Below are 23,374 nucleotides of genomic sequence, written 5' to 3' on the forward strand. Positions count from 1 at the left end.
GGGGGGGGGCAAGAAATAGAAACTCAGATGTTACAGTGAGAACTCTGCGATTAGTTCTGTATTTGCTGGCGTTGTGAGCAAAGCAACGAGGAAAGACAGTACGAAGAGCAGCACATATGGTCTTATAGATCGCGAGCCATCAGCATGCGTAAAATGTGTATATAAATATATCGCAGCGGTCTTTGGATTACACGAGATTTCGTGTACAGTCTATTATCTATCATAACTCATAATGCAGAGCCTAGCCTGTCCGCCATACCTAAACCCAGCAACACTTTTTTATTTGGATGAGCTTATGCCTTGACCAGCAAGCTCTCACCAGTCATCTCCTCGGGCTGGCTCAGTCCCATAGCCGCCAGAACAGTCGGCGCGACATCACCCAGCACTCCGCCGACCTTCTTGAGGCTCCAGCCCTCCGGCGCGTTGGCCATGATGAACGGCACCTTGTTGGTGGTGTGGCTGGTCTTGGGCTTGCCGTCAGGGAACTTCATCTCCTCGGCATTGCCGTGGTCGGCGGTGATGAATAGGATGTAGCCCTCCTTCTTGCAAGCCTCCCAGATCTTGCCAATGGCCTTGTCAGTGGCCTCGCAGCCGACAATGGCGGCCTCGTACACGCCAGTATGGCCGACCATATCTGGGGGAGCAAAGTTATTCATCACGAAAGGGAACTTGTGCTCCGCCAGACGCTTAGCGACCTGGTTAGCCACACCATCGGCGCTCATTTCCGGTGCCTTGTCGTAGGTCGCAACACTCTTGTTTGACGGCACTAGATCTTGCTTCTCGTCACGGGTCTCGAGAGGGAAAACCTTCTCAACACCTCCGTTGAAGAAGAATGTGACATGGGCATATTTCTCAGTCTCAGCAATATGGACCTGCTCGACATTTTGCTTGCCTAGCCACTCTGCAAGGACATTACCCATGTGCTGAGGCTTGAAGGCAATCTCGAAGGGGTAGTCGAGCTTGTACTGCGTCATGGTGACGAGGTTGATCTTGGGGTAAGGGAAGTCGGGCTTTGGTGAGCGATCAACGCCTCCAAGCAGCTGTGTGATTTGGCGGACACGATCAGATCGATAGTTGAAGAAGAAGACGGTGTCATCATCCTTGATACGGGCTTCATCCCCACCCACGATGATGGGCTTGAGGAACTCGTCATTCTCCCCCTTCTCGTATCGTTCCTTGACAGTCGCCACCGGGTCCGTGCTCTCCTCGCCCTCTCCAAGAACCAAGCCCTTGAGGGCAAGCTCGACTCTGTCCCATCTCTTGTCACGGTCCATAGCATAGTAGCGGCCGACCACAGTGGCCAATTGACCAATACCAATCTCCTTGATGGTGTCCAGGAGCTCCTGCATGTATCCGGCACCAGACTTCGGATCAGTATCACGGCCGTCTCCGAAGAAGTGGATGAAGACCTTGGGCACACCAGCTTCCTTGGCGGCCTTGAGGAGAGCATACAAATGCTCCTGTTTCGAGTGCTACGAACTGTGAGCGAGCCATGAAGCTTCTATATAGGAACAGAAGCACCTACCACACCACCATGAGAGATCAGACCGGCAAGGTGCAGTCTTCCGTTTCCATTCTTGGCCGACTCTAGAGTCTTCTTGATAACGTCGTTCTTGCTAAGTTCGCCATTCTTGATTGTCTGGTCGATGCGCACAACGTCTTGCCACACCACACGCCCAGCACCAATGTTCAAATGGCCAACCTCAGAGTTGCCCATCAGGCCCTCAGGCAGACCGACGGCGAGAGATGAAGCTTCCAACTCTGTGAATCCGGTTGCGCTCTTGGAGAACTCGTCCATCACGGGGGTCTTAGCGGCGGCAATGGCATCGCCGTCCTTTGGGGATTCCGCGGAGGGGATACCCCAGCCATCAATGACGACTGTACGTGCGAAGAAGCATCATAATTAGCCATCCGAGTTCAAGGTAGATAATAGCGTAGCAGCAGACGAGGAAATAGTCGGGGCGGCGCGTCTTATTCTTCTGCTTCTGCTCCAGGGTCTGCCTCGCGCTGCTCTTCTCTCCGTAGGATCGCTCCTCAACAACTGACAATGGTGGGGCAGTAGGGAAGGACGGGGACATACTCAGGCAGGCATTCTGCTCGGTTTTGGTCATTTTGTCTATGACTTGCTGGCGATAATGATTTGTGACGATACAAATGCAGAAAATTAGGATAGAAGAAGAGGAATTGCAGTTGAGTGATTTAAGGAGGACAGCGAAGACAATGTCAGGAGTTTTTGGGATGAGAGATTTCAACTGATGGTGGGGTTGTCCTGACGTCGATTGGGAAACAGCGCAGCTTTCCCGCTATCAATACAGTGTTTGCTACGGTGTTTAGACCTCATCTCGACTGTGATTGACTGTCCATCCCCCACGGTCTTCACAGTGCTAACAAGAGCCATTGATCTGGAGTGCCTTATCTAATGGAGGGGTCTAGAGCTGTGTGTAGTCCCTTCCCGTCTCAAGGTCCAACCTACCTATGAAAATTTCTGAATTTCAATAGGGCCGAAGCTACCTTAACCTTTCTTTTGAATCAGGCAATCGACTTCGCGTCTCACCAACAACCACGCGCTTTGTCCCAGACTGAGCAGTAGCACAACGGCATCCCATCTCCGCCTTTCCGACGACCACACTCATTAAGTGAGAGGCTACAGTTGCTGTAAAATATTCCACTTCAGATCACGATACCTTCAGTCGGAGCTGCCGACTTACAAGCCAACAATGCCGTCCGCTCCCACCGAGCCTCATCCGCTTGCCCTGCCTGCCGGCCTCTCCCCAGACTCCATCGACACACTCACCGAGCTGGCCCTCATCCTGTCCCGTCTACGGCCACCTCAATCAAATGGCAGCACGACTGGCCTGGCCACCGGTGCTACTCCAGCAGCAACACAAGTGACAGGAACTACACCTCTACCCAGCTCAGCCCCGGCCGGCAGTCCCGGTGGCAGTGGCACACTGAATCTCAAGGACGTGCCCACAGCGACGGACAGCATCAAACACAAGCTACAGAAGGCACGAGCACAGATACGGCAGCTGCCAGACATGAATCGGTCAATCGCGGCGCAGGAAGCCGAGATCGTGGAGCTCTTGACGAGGATGGCGCAACAGCGGGAGGTTCTTGGACGCCTCAAGGACGTCGGCGCTGCGTTCGGGGCAGATGGAGATGAAGGGAGGGACAAGATGGAGATGTGAAGGCCCCTCTTGCGGGGACCCATGTATAATGACCACCACAAAAAGGCATAGCGACGGCGTTTCTGGATACCAAAAAAGACTGTAATCTCTATATGGAGAAGACCAGAGCTGTCTCCCATATATCTAATGTACACCAATCCACACCAATTATCAGATTTTTGCAAAGCCAACGCCAAGCACAAGCGCCATTGATTGTGTATGTCCTGTCCCAATGCTGCCAGACACACAAAACACCTAAGTTCTTGAAACACCAACCTTTTTCAAAATATCATCTACGTGAACTCCGGGACCACCAGGGACGGTGTTCTTCCAAATATCCTCTACAATCCGCTCCTCTTCGGGTAGCACTTTCCAGTTAGGGGAGTGTTCCGCCTTCAGCCACTTGAAGTCGTCCACTTGATCCCACTGGTTCTTTCCGGGTGCTTCATTCTGAGCCATCTTTAAAACCCTAGTTAGCTCTGGGATAGTGTGTATTCATAGCTCGACTTACGAAGCAAGAAGGTATTGGGGCAAAACGCATCCCACTGCAGTCCTCGATGATAGGGTGACTCGTGCAATGGAGGTAGATGTCGAGGTTCTGACACTCATGTATCCGAACTTGACGAGCTGCGACCACCAGAATACTATTACGGATACCAGTAATGTGCACAGGGCCGTCCACATGGCCCGCTATGATGAGGCTGTTGTCAATGTTCTTGAGTGCCAGACTAGCAAAAGGAGCACCTTTGGCTGTGGGCACAGACATATCAACAATACATCCCTTGAGGTTTTTCAAGCTACCAGAGGAGGTCGCGCGAGCAGCAGTAGACGGTAGGATGATGTGCAGACCAGTCTGGTCTGATATAGCAATGTCTCGAGCAGTCGAGAAGCTGGGCTTTCGGATCCCCGAGCCGCCCGCCCTTGCCATCTCCTCGTTGTAGTTCTTGGAGAATGTCGGCAATGCGCCCAGTGAGTCCGTCTCGCCCTGTATAGGAGCTGACGGTATCTCGTCCGGGCGATTCTGTATGATTCTCGAGTCATTCTTGGCTCTTGACAGGGAACTACCTTGGCCGCGAGACTTGAATTGAAAGCGGCTCTTGGGAGCAAGCTTGGATGTCTCCTCGTTTAGCTGGTCGGTTAGAGCCTTGAGCGCCTGCACCACGGATTAGATGCTACGCTTGTAAATGTATAAGTTAATCTGCCTGACCTGGGTGTATAGCCTCTGATCGTAGGCAGGAACATAGTCTGAGGCATCCGAGACCTCATTAGAGAGTCTGGAGATACCAGCTAAGATGGTTTCGATGGCATCTTGGCGTTCACCCCCCGTTGAGGCAACTGAGCTTAGCTGGGAGACGTCGTCCTGGAGTGCTGTGGAGGCAATGTAAGCTTAAGACATTTAATGCTTGCTGTGCAGATCGACAGCCCTTACCAGTGATGGCGGCTTGGAACTGTTTATAAAAGCGCTCTTTCGGATCCATATCGAGTCTCAGGCCTGGGAACGCAGAATCGTAAGTCATAGGTCCTACAATTAATGTCTCCATGATGAAATGCTGTGTTAATCAGAAAAGCAAAAGCTGTAAACGCTCATATAGTTTATGAATGCGCTGTGTCTCATTCAGTGTCTATAGTCAGGTCTTGGAAGACTTATTCAACAGCCTGATAAGACGCAAGAGCAGGGCGAGAGGTAATTATAAGGGCTCACCGGGAAGACTCCGTGGTAATGCCTCGACTGGACAAGCAAGGTGACGGCATACAGACCAGAGTCTGTAAGATCCGAGTCGCTTTGCCGCTGAGAGAGGATCTCAGGCGCCCAAAGAGGTCTACGGTCGTGGCAACTTGCAAAGATGGTGTGTGAATGCTGCGTCTTGGAGGGTACACTTGCTGCAGAACGTGGGGAAGAGTGGGGTTACACACCACAGGGAATCAACCCTGAGAGCCACTAAGCAATGCAATGCATCTCATATCGAATCACGAACCAACCACAATGTGCAAATACTCCACTACGATGCTGATGATGCATTGGTGGCTCAGTGTTCAGCGGCTTCCTGCTGAGATATGAGTAACGAGCGAGAGAAATGAGTGAAACTAGTCTTATCAAACGGTCATACATTCTATGCAACTCGCCGTCTCCTTTTCTGCCCGTTGTAATTTGAGCACGTCTGGTGATTGTTCACGACTCCTGTTCCTGTCGACCGGTGATCACTGCCCTGACAAGACGGCTTCATCTATGCCCTCGAGATGCCCCACGAGCAGGGCAACCCCCCGCACACCCCGCGTTGGACCCTTTGCTTAGTTGATGGGGCCTCGAGGATCACCAGATGCACTCTGACGTAGTTACAAAGTGTTTCGGCGGCTCGAACAGTCGAAGCTTCGGCAATACTTCAGTGTTCTACTCAACTCCACCCGCATCAACCGAGTGAAGGTACTCTGAACGGCTTCACTAATTATGCAAGACCATGAATGCTAAGCTGCTAGCAAAATGCATTGTGGGATACCTTTAAATTTATTCCTATTGCCAATCGTGCGAGTTGAAATACTAATATCCACCTCTTACGCTATGAAAACAACATAATGAAAGTGAATCACTCTACTGATCGTACGCTTCCAAATTTGTATCTTTCCCGTCGTTTGAATACCCAAAAAGCACACGTATCAGCGTCGACGAAGAGTGCAGAATGGCCCCTGGGCATTCATCACCCGAGTGACAGTATCATCGTCATTATCCCACCATTTGACCAGCTTTTTGACGCCGCGTCTAGCTAGGTTAGCATCGCGATTTCGATATACAGAGTCTGTTTTGCGGACATCTGTTTTGTCGCTGACTATCCATCGTTTCTCCTCGCCCAAGAATTTGCTGTAAGTCATGTCCTCGCCATACTTCGCTCGCACATTCCCCTCGAGCGTCTCGCGAACGGCTTCCGTGGAACGTGAGCTGTTACCCTGTATAGCGACTGCTGTGAAAAATAGGAGCGTCCTGCTCTGCCTCACGGCATCGGCTACCTCCATGAGTCTCTCTGGGGTGATTGCGCAATATTGGAAGCACAAATACTGGAGCTGCGAAGGTTTCGAATTGATGAAATCAATTATGGCAGGAACCGCAGCATCATCGATGTAATTATACGCCAGGCCAAGGTCTTCTGTGATATAAGACTGGCCAATATCAATCATGCGGATGTTAGGATGTGATTTGAGAGCCTCAAAGAAGGAGATCGCGCCATTGCTTGTGATGCCGGTTGACTGTATCGTTATTCGTTCAACACTATGGCACGAGACTGCTGCCGCGGATAGAGATTTTAGGCCAGAGTCTCCGATGGGATTGCATCCTATGTAAAGAGACTCGAGTTTGCAGTAAGGTGACCGTAAGAAATCTGCGATGGCATCGGCCGCATCCTCTCCTAAGCCAATGCCCTCGAGGTAGACATGCCGTAAAGCAAGAGGCTTTCCATCTTCTGGGGTATACTTCGCGAGTTGTCTGAACAGATTTGCCGCTCCAGAGTCAGAGAGGCTTGTTTGATTGAGATCCAGAGTCCGCAAATTTCTCGTCTGCGTAATTAGTCTGAAGAGATCGGAAGCAGATTTTGGACCAAGCGGATTTCGTTTGAGCCAGATATTTGTGACTGCGTCCGACCTAACAAGGGCATCGACCAAAATCTTGAAGCTGGCGCTGTCAATGCAATTGCCAGCAAGATACCAAGTGTCAATCCTATCGGGGAAGTCATCGATGAAAGCCGCAATCTCACGAGCACCGACCGGCCCAATGATATTATTGCCCAAAAGGAAATGGGTGATGAAATGGTTTGTGCGCAGGCTCTGCATCAGTCTTCCAATGTGGTCTGGCCCAACGACCATTTTGCATAGATCCATTCTACCATCCTCATAGACGACACCTCGTTCAAACTCGGCTCCTTTTGTGTGATAGTTCGGCTCGCCATCGCCGCCGTCAAGCTCTCGTCCTCCAGAATCCGGGTCAGCCAGATACGTTCCACCGTTCTCCAAATGAGTGAAGAACGGAGCAAGTGTATCTGCTTCAGCGACGGTAACTGGCATGGGCAAAGCTGCAATACCCTCTTTCGAAACAGGTTGTTTTAATGAATCCCAAGGCCCCTGAGCAAGAATACGGGCAGACCAGACAGGACCATGAATGATGTGTTCGCCCGTAGGTAGCTGTGGCCTCTCTTGTATTCGCTGCCTGTCAAGATGATCACGTACGCGAATCCGATCCGCCTCATACTTTTTGAGGGCCCCTGTCGAGCCCTCGATTGATGGATACAGGAGACTGGCAATAGCAACAGCAAGTTGGTACGCTTTTGGCCTAGTTGATGTCCGCGACGGTAGCCGACGCAAGGTCCCGCTGATCTGTTTATTTGATACCTCTTCGTAGGGAGACGCATTAAGTATTGTGAGTGCCTGTCGGCAGAGTTTAGCCAAATTCACGGCTTCCTCCATGTTCGCTGGTACTGTCTGGAGGATAAGCTGAGGAGTTGTATCTGTTGATGTCAACATTTTAATCTGAGTGGCAGAAGCCATCTTGGCGTCTGTATGTGAATATGTAAAGCGATGGAATCAGAAAGCGAGTGCACAATGTAGACTCAGTCGAGTTTAAAAAGGTATCTAGTCGAATCATGAACTTCATCTTGACTCACTACCGCTACCGTTCGCGACTCCACAACGTCACACAGCTTCGCCTCACGCCGGTGCGCATTTGCGGATCTTCAACCTTCGACTGCCAAGACTCAACATTCATTGGTGAAAGCGCAAGGCAGAATTCCGAGGCATCGAAAGTTATATGAGGCAACGATACTAAAGAAAGTCTAGATGCTTCTTAAGTTGCTCCTCCATCTCAAGTTATGACTGAAATGTGGTGCTCAAGGAGATGTAACCCCTGAAAGTAATGGTGTAGTGCAATTGGTCAGTGGTTGTGTAACTGCCGGCCGGTGTTGTGCGGGTACAAAGGACCACCCAGCCGGCAAGCCCGTTGTGCCGAGAATTTTCGGTGTGATCTGATCTCTTCGACCCACGAACGCTTCGATCTCAAGCTCTTTCCCAGCCAGCCATTGACACCTCCAATGGATCCGGCCGCCTCATCATGCGCATTTCCAGTCAAAAAGTAGCCTCGCTATGCCGCTGCATCCACAGCAGCGCCGCGGCGCCCTCACCACGCCTATCCTCCCAGCGACAATTCCACCTGACTGCTTCGGCGCATCTCCCGAGACGGCGCAACTTCTTCACGTCGAACCCGCTCATGTCCCAAGATGGTAGTGAGAGCACTCCTTCTACAAAAACCTCACAGAACGGTGCCGAGCACCGCAGTGCCGACCAGTCAGCAGCAGCTGCTGCTGCGGCTAAACGGAAGTCGAGCAGGACGACGGGTGCGAAGAACTCGCTGCGTCGAGTAGCCATCATCGCGCAGCAACCTGGCGGTCGCGTGCCTGGTGCATCGACCAGCACCACGCCCGAGGTAGAAGTCGATGGGGCTACGTCAATCTCGGCAATTTGCGTGGCCGAGTCCTTCAATATGGAAATGGTCAAGGATATACTACAGGCACATGGGTTTCAGCTAGATCCGGACGGAGCAGGCTTCGAGGCCGCTGAAGTGGTCCATGCTCGTGGCTTCAGCAACGGAGACATCTTTGTGTTTCCCTCTGGCACGGTTGTTACATGGTCGCTGCCGCAGGAGGTCGTGACTCGACTCGCGACTCGGCAGCTGTTGAGGGCTGCGGAAGATCCTCACGTGCGGCGAGCCGAGCTCGAGGACCTAGAGTATGTCTCTGATCCAAGCCGAGATACGAGCGGCATGAAGGGAGACGTAGTTGTTCTTGGCACAAAGAAGGAGGAGCGTGAAGGGGACAGGCTAGACACTACTCTAGCAAAGATTGCGTTCTCATCAGGTCTTGCGCGAAGTACGAAGCTCGCTGTTTTGGAGAGCTCACTTACCGCATATCTCGAAGAAACAAGGCGTATTCCGGCACAGTTGTCCAAGGGGTCACGTATGGCGCTTTCCAGGAAATTCATCTTGCAGAAGACAGGCGAACTCCTCAGTCTACGCGCACAGCTCAACCACTACTGGGAGCTCACCGACTCTTTACCTGATATCTTTTGGGACCAGTCTTCAGAACTTGGACTGGAAGGCTATTACGACCAGGTCGGAAAGGCATTAGACGTCAATGTACGAATCAAGGCATTGAATCAAAAGATGGACTATGCGCAAGAAATCGCTAGTGTGCTGCGAGAGATGTCCAGCGAAAAGCATAATACGCGCTTGGAGTGGATCATTATCATACTGATCGCAGTTGAGGTCCTCTTTGAATTGAGGAGAGTTTATATGGATTATATGGAAACACGCGAAAAGCCACATGTGGAAGAGACAGCTGAGCATAAGCTGAATTATGACGATCTGAGCTAGTGTCTCAGTAGAAAACCCGAGAGCCTCAATAGATGATACCCAACTCTGTACTCATATAGATGATAATGACACATGGTATGGAACCATTTTCATCAAAACTGTCATCATAATCGCTAGCGGTCTGCACTTATGCAGGCCTGCGACCCATCGTTACCACTCTGTAGATATCGGTCAGTCAAACAGGTCGAAGGCAGGTACGAAGTGGTAGGAAACTAACACCGGCATATACGAATGATACTTCGGATTACCAAGGTCCTTCCTCACTTGGTCCAGCAACGCGGTTACCTCCTCTTTGGTCATGCCCCCAACTCCTATCAGTAGGCGTAAACTAATAGCTTCCAGCCCATCGCCAAGGTCCTTTTGGAACCACAACGCGAGCCTCTTGTTTTGTTTTCCTTTGACCCAGTGATTACTCGGCCACACAAAGTGTCGTTCAGTCACATCTTCCAGTCCGGCCGCCCGGAACAGACTGGGATATCGCTGGCTGTAGCTCATGTCGCGCCCAGCTCTAGCAACGCATTCAATCATCACGTTATTCCATCTCTGCAGCGCCGAGCCGTTCCAACTATCGTCAATGCACCGCATGGGGATCACGATATCTTGGTATTCGAGCCAGCCACCCGGAGCGAGTGCGGATGCCGCCGACCGGATTACTGTCTCTGGAGACTTGAAGCAACTTGCTAAAGCTCGGCCATGGATTAAGTCAAACTTCTGTGGGTATACCCATGGATTTTCAGCGTCCTCTATTTCGAAACTTCACAACGAATTAGCGAGCTCGTGCAGATGCTCGAGCGTTGTCTTGTCATTTACCTGCAGTTCGGCGGGACGCTGTGAAAGGAGTCAGCCGAATACCTTAGGCGAAAATTTTAACAATGACATACTATTCTGGCTGTATTGGGCTCAGATCTATCCCAAGGACATGTGCTGAAGGGTTACGAAGTGCTATGAAGGGTTAGTGTGTCCCCAGCGGAAGTATTGTAATCCTACCGAAGTCTATGGCCCAGATACCAGTCCCGGTCCCTATGTCGAGAACATTGTGAAGCTGTCCAGTGGGTGAGAGATGCAATTGATTGTCGAATGTGAGTAAGAATAATTGGTGCTGGAGATCTGGAGCTCTTAGATGAATTCTGGCAGACCGAGCTCTCACAAAACTCACCAAGACGCTCTTGTTCCGACTAGAAGATGATTAGTTTATGAGACACTAATGTAAGTACATTTAGCAACACTGCGCACCTCGTCATTAGGTAAGAAATATTCTGCCATATTGTTAGTCCTCGTTTGATGCTTGGTAGGGAGGTTTCCTTGCGTCTTTCACCATAGCTATGATATGTTCGTCCATGCTCCTCTATGAACTCATAGACACTTGACCGGACTGACTGGCTCAGAGTTCTATTCGTTACGTGCCATTAGTCTTTGAGATTCGAGCTTAATATTATTCTTGACTTGATGTGCATGTCCTAGCGCTATCGAAATGAAACTTCTTGAATGGGTGCAAAGAGATATATTGTAAACTCACGATGCACCAACGTCTCCTACCGCACTATCTGCATCTTCCGAATCGACCTCGAGAAGCTCAGCCATTGGGTTTGAATACGGTGCGCCAACATGGTTCGGCAAATTGGCCATATCAATTGGAGCAGGCCTCTGTATAGTACTTGAAGAAGTCCGAAGTTGAGATCCTTCCTCACTTGCAACGTTTTTGGGATCTTGAGAGGTCACTGTTAGTTCTGATAACCAAGCATTGCTGGTGTAATTGGTCATCACAAAGAATACTGTACAACTTATATGGTGATGCTGTGAGAATATCCTCAACTGGGAAACACTACCCCAACTCCACAAAGCTGTAATTTGGGTTGAGACTATTTAGACTCAAGAAAACCATACTCACCAGACGCACTAGCTTCTGAGACATTGAAGTCGCCACCTTTCCCAGAGACTACTTCTGGGTTGCTCTGCCGTCCCACACTCCTCCCGCCATTGTCGTTGGCGGGCGCAGACTCAGTGTGTGAGTCGGCCATCTGCAGCGGTTCGGGCGGAGAAGCCATTGGCGGGATGGGGGAGGAGGGTATCACAATCACGCAGGTTAGCTCCAGAGGAACAGCAGTACTACGCAGCAGAAGAAGAGCGAGTCCAATGCGATTGACACAGGCTAAAGTCCACCGGCTCAAATAGTTTTGTGTCGTGTACGAATATTAGGGGACGTGATTCAGTGACAGTCTGACCGAGTTATGAAAACCTGGTTCTCGAAAGACTGGAATTCGGCCCGAGTTTGAAGTTAACAATGCGGCGAAAACGAATGAATACGTCTCGCGTATCTCAGTTCTCCGCGAGTACTTCATCAAGGTACATGGAGGAGGGGTTGTCCTTTACTGTTCGTGGAGTGGTACTGTAGTGTGCAATGACCGTCCAATAAACTTTTGAAATGTCATCACCAACATTAAACCCCAGGAGTAAATGGCCTTTAAAGATTTCCTCTTCGGGAGACATCAAAAATCCTTGTCAGTGCAGCCTGGGATAATTCTACTGCAGAGTTCCATGCTCAAACTGCCATCATTGTACAGTCACCACACAATGGCTAGGTTGTCAACATGTCCTTGCATGTATTCGTTCATTTGTAAGCAAATGGTTCACCAGTCACTGAAATGGAAAAGCCGTTGTTATCGCATGGGAAATAATAGAGCAAACTTTGCATCCCTGCTACTAGGGAGTTACCATTAAGAGTCGCCCTACTCTAACATACGTTCTTTATACATACTCCAGGCATGGGTTCTTGTCGTTGATCAAGACTCCATAGACCGACCTGAACTCCTTTCCCACCTTGCCTCCTAACTCTAATCCGATCTAGACCGTACTCACATAAAGTACGTCGTCTTTCCATAGCTACTCGATTTCCACTTTGAAGTCCTTGCGCGAAAACGATACGCAATCAAAATCCAAGACGGCAATGTTGCCGCATTTCTTCACTTAATACATGTGAGGTAAACGCCTCATCCTAGAAGAGAAAATGGCGTTCAAGTTGAACACTCCATTCGTGGCTGACAGGAAGGGAGAAAAGGGGCTCTTCAAAGGTAGAGATGACCGACTTTAGTCGTGCTTCGATACTTATGCTGGGGGTCGAGGCAAGCCTGCAGAAGGAGCAGGGGACACGCTTGATGCCGGTATAGATGCTGGGCTAGCAACAGAAGGTGCAGCGCCGTTGACTCCGGGAGTAGAACCACCAGTGGGAATCTGTGGACGCGGGCTGGGTGAAGACTGGCTCAGACCACCTGGCATACCGGCTCTCTGAGCTGCCAGTTTGGCTATATCCACATTAGGGCCGCCAAGTCCTATGCCAGCCAGCCCAGAAACGGTGTGATGAGTTATCTTCTCACCCAAATTCTGGTTGTGTTGCATCTGCCGCGCTATGGCCTGTGCTTGCGTTTGTGCTTGCGACTGTGTGGCTTGCTGATGAGCTTGAGCTTGTAATCTGGCATTCTCAACAGAACGTTGATGCTGAGCATCAGACATAACGGTGTGATAACCCGATATCTGCGCGCCCTGTGTGCCTCCTTGAGATGAATGAGATGAATATCGTCTTCCGGAATCCGGAGCACCTCCCTGTTGACTCGGAGTGCTAAACGATGGTGTTCGATTGAGCTGTGTATGTGGTTGCGGAGATTGGCCATATGCCGCGGGATGCTGGGCGCCAACTTGCGGAGACATTGTGCGAGAAGGCATGGCGCCGTTAGCATATTGCGGATATCCTGGCTGGCGCTGTGGCGGCACACCTTGTGGAGTTTGTTGCGGGGCGTAACTTGGATATCCGGGCGTGTATCGTTGACCAGGAGTGCCAGGAGTTGCCGCACCACCGTATCCGGGGTGTTGAGCAATGCGCTGTTGGCTTTGTGCAGCTTGGTATTGCGGCATATTGTTGCCGTACGGTGTCTGTGGCTTCCCAAGCTGCTGCGCATAGGTGGCTGCTGGATATCCATTCGGAGGTCTGTAACCCTGAGGCATTGGAGCCCGTGGTTGAGACTGAGCTCCAGGCATCGCTCCTGCGACAGGCCGTTGAAAGTTGTTCCCAGCCGGAGGACGGGCTGGAGTCTGCGGATAATACTGCTGAGGCACAGGGACGGGACTATGGCTGTGCATCGGGTATTGACGACCAAATTGATTCGTGTATTGTCCAGGACTCGAGATGCTTCCTGTGCGTTGTGCTGTAGGCCGAGGAGTAGCAGCAGTCTGCATGACAGCTTGCTGTTGTTGTCGAGCTCTAGCGGCAGGCTCATCCTCCTCCATGACTCCTTTGTACTCATCTGTCCGAATCTCGATTTTCGTGCTTACATTGAGATCTTCCAACTTGTCCGAGTTGAGTCGGGCAACTGCATATGGTGGCAGTTGCTTTATGATCAAAGCCAGCTGAGCTTTAAGAATATCGTATGTGGCAATTTCTTCTTCTGATGGCTGCTGAGCAAGAGTGCCGTTCGCAAGCATATCTCCGTTGACAGGGTCTGCAGAGTAGCGATTCTGGCTGGTCGGAAGTGTGAGATTGCGGTTTCTTTGATAAGATGAAAGCGTCTCAATGAGGTCGGACACTTCCTGGAGGAGTTCGTCGACGTCACTCTCATGAGCTGTTTTCTTGCCCATGACCTCTTCCAAGCCAGGGTCAACAACGCTGGGATCCCACTCCTCAATTGCGTTCTGGATCAGGTCCTCATCAATCGGGAGAGGGGTCACGGCATCTGCGTCTTTCGGTTCCTCAAGCTCACTCTCTGGTGTTTCCAGCTCGATCATTCTCTGAAAACTTCGCTGGCCGAAGCGCTGCCACCACATACGCCCGAGTTGACCAGACGGGACAATTGCAGCAGAATCATCCTTAGAAGGAGCAAAACTAGAGAAGGCACCTCGGAACAAAGCCTCCATCTCCGACATCTCCAGTTCATCAGATGACGGCTTATGTCCAGCTAGACTCTGAGCGCGTTCACGTTGTTTCGTCTTATTTTGTGAAGACGGAGTCGCATTACTGTAATCGAGCCAGTGTCCTGTAGATATGTTTTGAGAATAATACGTGTCAGATCGATACTTAGGCTTGACCATTAATTCTGGATGGTAAAATCCGAGTATGTTGCTCTTCGTGGTACTCTTCGGGGCCTTTGGTGGTTGCAGCGGCGGCAGGTTGCGAGGGGCTGGGAAGAGTTCACCAAGAGTCAAGGTGCGGCCACCTTTCGGCAGTGAGTCTGACGGGACCACTACTGTTGTCGTGATTCCATTTGGTAGAGCAACAGGAGGAAGGGGCCGCGTAACTCCTTCGGGATGATCTGGAGTCGCTGTGCGCTTCTGCAAGCTTGAGAAAAGATGCTTGGGCTGTGGAGCGTTGCCATAGACGGTGAGAACAACACTGCCGGTGGATGAAGGGTGAAGTGCATCTCCCACATCACCAGATGCAGATAGAGATGGCTCAACTATCGACTTCGGGTACGCACTCTCGCGACGATACAATTCATGAGCCTTATCTCTGAACTTGTTCGTGTCGACGATAGCCGCGTCACTGTCTTTGACGCTCTCATTGGAGCTACTTGACTGCAATTCCGCGATCCGATCCTTGACGACCGCTCTGATGTCAAGGAAGACATCGTCGAGGACCTCGTACTCATCCTGTAGTACCTTATCTTCGATAGATAACGGTTTGGTACCATCGTCGGACTTTTGCCGTTTCGCCTCTGGCTCTTCGGCATTAGCTGGCTCGGGGATCGGTCGCTTTAGAATAGAAGGGTTGACATCGTATCTGAATGAGGGGTCCCTGTCAGCGATGATCTTTCTGGACGACATGGAAGATAAATCCGATGCGATGGCATCAAGAATGATCGCTTACCTCTTCACTACTTCCAAGTAATTGCGAATAAGCGTTTTCTGATCACGGTGGAGGTGATTGCCGTTGACTGCCGGCTTGGCCTCGTCGGTGACGTTCTCCTCCGCAGCGGAGCCATCGTCGCTGACATCGCGTTTCCGCTTTGTGGAAGAATTGATCGACTGCGGAGAGCCAGGGTGAGGCGAGGCAGAAAGGCCGTTGACCTGCGGGACGGCAACATCTGGCGACGCCATTTTTCGGTGCTGCGGACAAGGAGGAGGCGCGTCCCGCAGTGGATGGTTGATATGGTCGGTCGTGGTGGTGGACAAAGTATGGCGGTTTGTTCGCGCTGGCGCGTTCGCGAGAAACGATGGGCCCTCTGCTCTGGTGCAAGCTCCAAAAACCTCGTCAACACTGCAGCGCACGGTCAAGACAGAAAATCATCGAATCCACCGCATGCATCGAAGGAAATGTGCTGCAGGTTACAATACACTCATCCCTCTAGGCACACGAGATTTTGGAACGGCCTTTTCTTCAGTTCAATTGTTATTGCGAAGGGAGAAGAAGGGGGCTGTCGCTGCTCTGGGTGATGCTGGCTGCGAAAAAGCCAGGCAAGGCTAATTGTTGCGCTAGTCTGAGAGCATCCTAGCGTATAACTCAGACCATCCTGCCGATCACGTGGCTACCGGTACTGGCAGTCCTCGCCATTTTGTCAGTGTTACGGTGCTTTACGCAAGCATTTAGGCATGCAACTTACGGGTCACTTCTGCAGTTCTGCTACATCTAAAAGCTCTTCACGTAGGTTTAAGGCCTGCCACTCTGAGGTGTGCATATGTTTTGTTGGATTGAATGCTACTTTACAATAGGAAACTTGCTGTGTCGTCATACGAGCTTGTATGAATGATTTGGGTCCGAATAGACCAGAGTAATGAAAACCCCAATACCACCAGAGAAGAGGGTTGATTAAAGCGTATGTTGTGTGCGAACGCAAAGGGACCCTGCATCCAATCCTGACCATAAAATACACCATCGTCTTCGCCGAGAAGTTACTTGCAGTCTCAGATGCCCACCACACCATGCTGTTATTTGCCTAATACATCAACCATCTTATTTGGCCGCGGCAAGACCAACAGTGTTGGAGCCGAGATCATAGATGGAGTACCACTTCCGTAGGAAAGCATCGCCGAGAATGGCGAGGGGGCCAACGGGCTCGGGGAAGTCCATACCCATGAAGGTGGAGATGCAGCTGCCGGAGACTTCGAGGATGTAGTCGTACGGGGTGATGCTGAAGTTGTAGCCGCTGAGGGTGAAAGTGACATCCGGCAAGCTGTCACGCTTGTCGCACTCAACTGAATACTGTCCGTTATAGCCCTTCTTGGCGCCAATCTCCTTGTTCATCATCTCCGCCATGTTAGAGGGCAGAGCAATCAGAGAAGTGCCGGTGTCCAGAATAACGCCGGTTTTCTCCAAGTCAGCAGTGGCATCACCGAATGAGATGGAATCAAGATCAACCTCCCAGTAAGCCTTGCGGCGCAGAGGAATGGTGGTGATCTTGCCAGTGTAGTGATCCTTGTCAACGCCGCCGAAAACAGCCTCGGACTCATCTCCCTCATCATTGCCGCCTAGGTAGAAGGCGAAAACAGGCTCGTCAAGAAGCTTCTGGTTGACCATGTTGTAGAAAGGTGGGACCATCTTGTTGACAGAGATGGTGTCGTAGCCAAGACCGAGGATACCATCAAATCGGCCAAATGCAAACGCAAGACCGGGCTCGCTAGTTGCCTCAGCGAAGTCCTGGGACTTGATCTTGAGATCACCAATTGTCATGACATCCTGAGACACGAAACCACTCAAGCTACCGGAGCCGTAGTGGATCTCGAAAGAGGTGCCGTTCTTCTTGTAGGTTGAAGAGGAAGACGAGTCGTACTTCTGGTGCAGATAGCATGCAATGCTACCGCAAGATTGAGATGGAACCCAGAGGTTAGAGCTGCCAGTGTCGAGGACAACCTTGAAGGACTGAGGTGGCGTGCCGATGGTGATCTCGGAGAAGTCTAGGACAGTGTTAGAGAAAGCTACAACAAGCTACAGAGTACTCTTACACTGTGCGTTCATGAAGTTGCTGACAGGGACGGGATGGAGGCCGTCGACCTGCACAGCTCCCTCGCGGAAGACGGCGTCAGAGTGGGTGTCCGGTCGAATACCCATGTACTTCTGACCGAGATGCTTCATCTGAGTCTCGAGCGGAACGCTCTCCTATGGCTGATGTCAGTACTTCTCCAATGTTGTTTCAGAGGTTACGGATGAACTAACAAGCTGCTCGCTCAAGGGTACCTTCTTGAGCTTCATCTTGTGGACACCAGCTTGAGCGGAGCCCAGCAGCACAGCTGCGGTAAGCAGAGCACCCTTCATGATGGGCAACTCCTTGGGCAGGCGGAAGATCGGAAAGGAAAGAAACAAGTAATAAAATGAACGAGAAGGGCGGATGTGACGACTGGTGGGTTTGGGGATTGATGATGGCGAGAATGATGTTTGTTGTTGATGCGGAGAGATGAGGAGGAGATAGGTGATGGGGGAGAGAGCTTGGATGGATGGGGTGAAGAGTGGCGGAATCGGCGACGGAAGCAGCAACCAGCAACGACTGCGACACCAGGTGGGTGCCTTCCCTCATCTGTGCCTTGTGACTGACCATGACGCAGAGAGATACGTGGGCCTTGCCAGACTGGGGTAACAACGCTAACTAACATGCGCATCCCCTGGCAGCCGTGGCTGTTACAGTCAGTAACGCTATGGGTCGAGGTGGCTGGGAGCAACCGAGGACAAACCACCAATCAGCAGGTCAAGAAGTTCTTGGCCAGGCACAAGCGCTTCAGGTCCAGGCTGCTTACATAACACATATATCAATACAGGTACGGCGTATACAGGTACTATGCAGTAGACTAACAAGCCTAGCAACGTTTAAGTTGATCCGGTTTCAAGGGAACCACACGCCTGGTGTTGCCGGAAAGATGCAAGCTTATTTTTGCACCTTACCCATCCCATGCAGGGAATGGAGTGCTTGCTTCCAATCCCGTTCCATTCCTGGAACCTTGATGACTGACCTAAAGACAATGCATCTGACATGCTGGCTTTGGAACATCAGCCAAGGCGCCTTACTACTTGATTAGGTCGGACAATCGAGATTGCAGCCGACGACATGGTTGTTGGGCTCTCGTTCAGCTCTTTCGTTCTTGCCAAGATGCTCTTCTTTCGCTTCCACTCTCGAACCATGCAAATTCTGTGTTGGATTGATCCGGTTAGCGATAGTATACGAACGTTGGTTGGGACAATACCCACAGCACACCGGCCCCAAATAAACAGCCTGCCATACCTGTCCCGATTCCAATTCCAATTTTTTGAGCCAGTGTGAGACCTAGTGTAGTTAGCAAATGAAAGAGAAAACAGCCATTGCATTGCCCGCCCCATATGATACAGGGTTGCCGCACACAGCAGAATTCGAACTGAAGCTCACCAGTCATGCCAGGTGATGCACCAGGGGCTGAAGTAGCAGTCGAAATAGCAGTCGAAGTTGGATGGCTACTTCCAGTCCCGGATCGGGTAGAAAGAGTAACCGTCGACGACGATTTCGAAGTAACGCTATCTGATGCTGAGCTTGTGATTAAGTAAACCGGTATAGTTGTGCTCGAAGGACCGCAGCCGTACGCTATTGCTGAAGCGTCTATCCAGCTGTAAGTTACACATGCCGGAACCTGCCCAGAACTAGATGAATCTCAGTATCGACTTCATTCCAAATGGCTGCTTTGATAGTTACCAGGTGAGCACATTTCTTGATGTAATCACTGGCGATTGACCATTTGTTTCCACACACGATGTGAACATCTCACAACTTTGGCTCTCACAACAGCCCACAATTGTTTTATTGGACTCGGATGCCAATCCTGGCAAGGCAGAGAAAGAACAATATCCTCGATTGCATGAGTATGCAGAAGCTTCAGACAATTAGCCGTGCTCATATTATTCGAGGCGGGTGGGCTGCGTTACATCCAATTATATCTGCAAAGCCGCAAGTCTGGGGATCTAGACTTTGATTTCCTGATTGACATTGACTGTCACCTGAAAGACCGCAGGTTTCTATGCTCTGTGCCTGTCGTCTTCGCCTCCGTAACGCAGCCCGGCCAGGATCCGGGGGCGGGGTCACAATTGCTGGGACAGGTGAAGTAATCACAGAGGTAGGCTCGTTTCCAAACACAAGACAAGGAATGCAGAGGTATATCGTCAGAGCCAATAGCGTAGGCATATTCGTATCAAGTGAATCATTTGGTGATGCTGCCTTGGAGAGGAGACTGCGTTCGGGAATGGCGCTGCTACTTAATCAAGGCTCTATGTTGGAAATCAAATAACATTGCTGCGAGGCTCTTGTTCACCAAGCCGGAGCTATCTACTCTATCAAGGGATTATATATGCAGGTCGCAGGTTCTGTGCACGCCTTAACCACATTGGATGTGTTCTTGGGGCAGTGTGGCTTTTGCGGCTTTCAGCTTTCCCCGACGGTGGAGTTGATTGGGCCATGATGCAGGTCGCGGCGCAAAGGGGGCGTACAGCCTCCTCCTGTATTCCTTTGGCAGTCCACGGCCCCCATCATTTATCAAGTCATTTCTGAAGAGCCGGAGGCACTCCTGGTGCAAATTTGATTGATACGTCCTCGTCTTGTCGACGGGTTCTTGCCTCACAAATGACGTCCATACCCGACTGCTCGACGCTCGCGGATCTTGATGCATTTCCAGAATACATCGAACTTCTACGGAATGAAACAGCATTCAATCCCCCACTCTTGGCTTATTGCCAGAGCGACATATGCTCGGCTCTTTGGGGTATTGGTAATCCAGATGTGTCGGGGGTTGGGGTGAGAACATTCTCCGCAAAGACATGGAATACGGACTTACTTACAATAGACGATAACTGGGTACTTTTTCGAGAACATCCTGGGTTTTCTGTTAGCAGTCGCCTGTCTCGCCGATCAAAAGATTCAAGGGAAGAAGCTCTTCTGGGTTTCGATCAGGGAGCCTTTCTGGAAGGGATTTGCTGTATTCTATGACTCGGCAAGCTACTTTGCGCTGTCAATCCTAATTGCAAGCGTATACTCACTGGTCAAAAAGGACTTTGACATCAGCGCCAGGGGATTTGGGGCCTTTGAAACTCAGATCACATGGGCCGTAGATGTTGTTTGCATCTTGCCGTTACTTTATCCAATAGCTTTACTTCCCGAGGAACAGAAGCTCAAAATCTCGAACGACATGGACCGTATGAACTACGAGAAGATACAGCGAAACCAGACTCTGCGGGAGAAGTTCCGGCTCATTGTGCTGGGGTTAATCGTAACGATATTCATGTATCCTTTCATATCACAGTCCGTTCATTACTGGTCATCAACTCAAATAGGCGATGGGAACGGCGAAGGTGGTAAGACCATCATCAGTTGGGATGAATACCGCAATCTCACAGCAACATGTTTTGGAGACGCCAACCCTTTATCTAGTGCTGAGGAACGAGTAATCTCCGCATTTGTGATGATCGGATCTATTGCCATCATCCTCTTCACTACCTGGAGGTTGATACGGATTTTGACAGGAACTCGATCCCTTTGGAAATTCCCGCTCTGGACAAGGTTGATGGGGATAATTGGCGGGCTCAAGTTACAGAGTGGCAAGGGGATGTTGCATCTCTGGCGGCTTATTCAGATTGTCCTACTGTTTGGACCGATCAGTTTGGCAATACCTCTCCTGTGGGGAATCCTCAGACTCAGACAACTCCAGAGCAATCTTGCAATCGCAACAAGGAGTGCATACGCAGACGACGAGTGGACATTTGGACAGGTTGTATCGATTGTCATATTTGCGCCGGTTCTGTTCGAAATGTTGTACTGCTGGTTTGAGTACTAGGCTGAAAATAGCGATTCTCAGATAAAAGGATAAAGGGTTTATTGCGATACATTAATTCCTGATATGAAACAAATGAGCAGGTCATGGCAGTCTATCTCTTCGACTTCATGACTAGAGACGTTATGAGAGGGCAGACCCCCCCCAAACCGCCGAGGTATGATACCCTCATCCAAATATCGTCGTAATCAACTCACCTGTGTGGGATAACCAAAGAAATAACCAAAAAGCAAAAGAAAATAAAACAAAAAACGAAGTTCGAGATCTGTCATGCCTCAAAATATCCCAAGAGCTGTGAGATACTTCAACATGGATGAGCCGTTCTCTCGCAGGTTGCGCGATGCGTGTAAGTGAGAACCCTTCAGTCTTCGGAAGCAGCTGCATGACGCTATTACAGCGTGCTACCGAAGCCCCGCCAATCAATGACAGGTACTTGAGTACGCCCGTGCCTCCCCGAACCCCTCGTGGGTCCCCCAAAAGTTGGTGCATTTTAGCGTGTAAGTGGAAATTTTTCTCCCACAAGCCGCCATCGCTCGACTTGAAGAACACATCCGACATCGTCCTCCTCCAAACTTTTACGCCCTTTTGTCTAGCAGTCCTCTTGACAAGTTTGTAGACCTCTCGGACCCGACTTTCTACTATAAACATTGACAAAATGGCTTCCAACGGCGCCACCTATGCTCTCTCCGAGTCTCACAAGGAGGTCAGTCGATCAGCGATTTACCCCGCCATGGGCATCCCACTGGCTTCACAGACGAGAGACTGACTCACCGCTTCTAGATGCTCGAGAAGTCTCTTCTCGACTCCGACCCGGAGGTCGCTGATATCATGGTAAGCTCTCCAATCCACGGAAGGGGCCAATTGGCGATATACTTATCCGCGGCCTGCAGAAAAAGGAGATCCAGCGCCAGAGAGAGTCCATCATCCTCATCGCCTCCGAAAATGTCACGTCCCGCGCCGTGTTCGATGCTCTGGGCTCGCCCATGTCCAACAAGTACTCCGAGGGCTACCCCGGTGCCAGATACTATGGTGGAAACCAGCACATCGACGAGATTGAGCTTCTTTGCCAGAAGCGTGCTTTCGAGGCCTTCCACCTCGACCCTGCTAAGTGGGGTGTCAATGTCCAGTGCCTCAGTGGCAGCCCTGCCAACCTGCAGGTTTACCAGGCCATCATGCCTCCCCACGGCAGACTCATGGGTCTGGATCTTCCACACGGCGGTCATCTGAGCCATGGTTACCAGACTCCCCAGAGGAAGTGAGTACAATGTCTAGGAACTCTTTCATTGAACTTCGCCACTGACCATGACCAAGGATATCAGCTGTTTCTACCTACTTCGAGACCATGCCTTATCGAGTTGACCTCGACACTGGCATCATTGACTACGACACTCTCGAGAAGAACGCCCAACTGTACCGCCCCAAGATCCTTGTTGCTGGTACTTCCGCCTACTGCCGCCTGATCGACTACGAGCGTATGCGCAAGATCGCCGACTCTGTCGGTGCCTACCTTGTCGTCGACATTGCTCACATCTCCGGTCTTGTCGCCGCCGAGGTTATCCCCTCTCCCTTCCTGTACGCAGATGTCGTCACCACTACTACCCACAAGTCTCTTCGTGGCCCCCGTGGTGCCATGATCTTCTTCCGCAAGGGAGTTCGATCCACCGATGCCAAGACTGGCAAGGAGACCTTGTATGATCTTGAGAACCCAATCAACTTCTCCGTCTTCCCCGGTCACCAAGGTGGCCCGCACAACCACACTATCACTGCCCTCGCTGTTGCTCTGAAGCAGGCTGCCACCCCTGACTTCAAGGCCTACCAGCAGAAGGTCGTTGCCAACGCCAAGGCTCTGGAGAACAAGTTCAAGTCTCTTGGCCACAAGCTGGTGTCTGACGGCACTGACTCTCACATGGTTCTCCTGGACCTGAGGTCATTCAGCTTGGACGGCGCTCGTGTTGAAGCTGTTCTCGAGCAGATGAACATTGCCTGCAACAAGAACTCCATTCCCGGCGACAAGAGTGCCCTCACCCCCTGCGGTCTCCGTATCGGC

At 51.0% G+C, this 23,374-nt stretch overlaps 6 protein-coding genes across 6 annotated transcripts; 2 read left to right on the plus strand and 4 right to left on the minus strand.

Moving 5' to 3' along the window:
* Window positions 1–293: 293 nt before the first annotated feature.
* Window positions 294–2,111, minus strand: UCRPA7_2468 (putative -bisphosphoglycerate-independent phosphoglycerate mutase protein; the record flags this gene model as incomplete). The annotated part of the gene is made up of 3 exons (XM_007915054.1): window positions 294–1,472; window positions 1,526–1,878; window positions 2,081–2,111. The coding sequence occupies 3 exons, from the start codon at window positions 2,109–2,111 to the stop codon at window positions 294–296; spliced, it is 1,563 nt and encodes a 520-aa protein (XP_007913245.1).
* Window positions 2,112–2,717: 606 nt separating this feature from the next.
* On the plus strand, window positions 2,718–3,188 carry UCRPA7_2469 (putative microtubule-associated protein; the record flags this gene model as incomplete). Its single annotated transcript, XM_007915052.1, has 1 exon — window positions 2,718–3,188. The coding sequence occupies one exon, from the start codon at window positions 2,718–2,720 to the stop codon at window positions 3,186–3,188; it is 471 nt and encodes a 156-aa protein (XP_007913243.1).
* A 234-nt stretch (window positions 3,189–3,422) lies between these two features.
* On the minus strand, window positions 3,423–4,708 carry UCRPA7_2470 (putative tubulin-specific chaperone c protein; the record flags this gene model as incomplete). Its single annotated transcript, XM_007915066.1, has 4 exons — window positions 3,423–3,626; window positions 3,679–4,320; window positions 4,375–4,535; window positions 4,597–4,708. The coding sequence occupies 4 exons, from the start codon at window positions 4,706–4,708 to the stop codon at window positions 3,423–3,425; spliced, it is 1,119 nt and encodes a 372-aa protein (XP_007913257.1).
* Window positions 4,709–8,409: 3,701 nt separating this feature from the next.
* On the plus strand, window positions 8,410–9,570 carry UCRPA7_2471 (putative family protein; the record flags this gene model as incomplete). The annotated part of the gene is made up of 1 exon (XM_007915068.1): window positions 8,410–9,570. One exon carries the CDS (start codon window positions 8,410–8,412, stop codon window positions 9,568–9,570), a length of 1,161 nt encoding a protein of 386 aa, XP_007913259.1.
* A 3,401-nt stretch (window positions 9,571–12,971) lies between these two features.
* UCRPA7_2472 (hypothetical protein) lies at window positions 12,972–15,651 on the minus strand (the record flags this gene model as incomplete). Its single annotated transcript, XM_007915074.1, has 3 exons — window positions 12,972–13,766; window positions 13,894–15,334; window positions 15,422–15,651. 3 exons carry the CDS (start codon window positions 15,649–15,651, stop codon window positions 12,972–12,974), a joined length of 2,466 nt encoding a protein of 821 aa, XP_007913265.1.
* Window positions 15,652–16,504: 853 nt separating this feature from the next.
* Window positions 16,505–17,803, minus strand: UCRPA7_2473 (putative vacuolar protease a protein; the record flags this gene model as incomplete). Its single annotated transcript, XM_007915093.1, has 3 exons — window positions 16,505–17,445; window positions 17,494–17,647; window positions 17,705–17,803. 3 exons carry the CDS (start codon window positions 17,801–17,803, stop codon window positions 16,505–16,507), a joined length of 1,194 nt encoding a protein of 397 aa, XP_007913284.1.
* Window positions 17,804–23,374: the final 5,571 nt, after the last annotated feature.

Source organism: Phaeoacremonium minimum, assembly GCF_000392275.1.
Source record: "Phaeoacremonium minimum UCRPA7 unplaced genomic scaffold PA7_03_scaffold_162, whole genome shotgun sequence".
NCBI lineage: Eukaryota > Fungi > Ascomycota > Sordariomycetes > Togniniales > Togniniaceae > Phaeoacremonium > Phaeoacremonium minimum.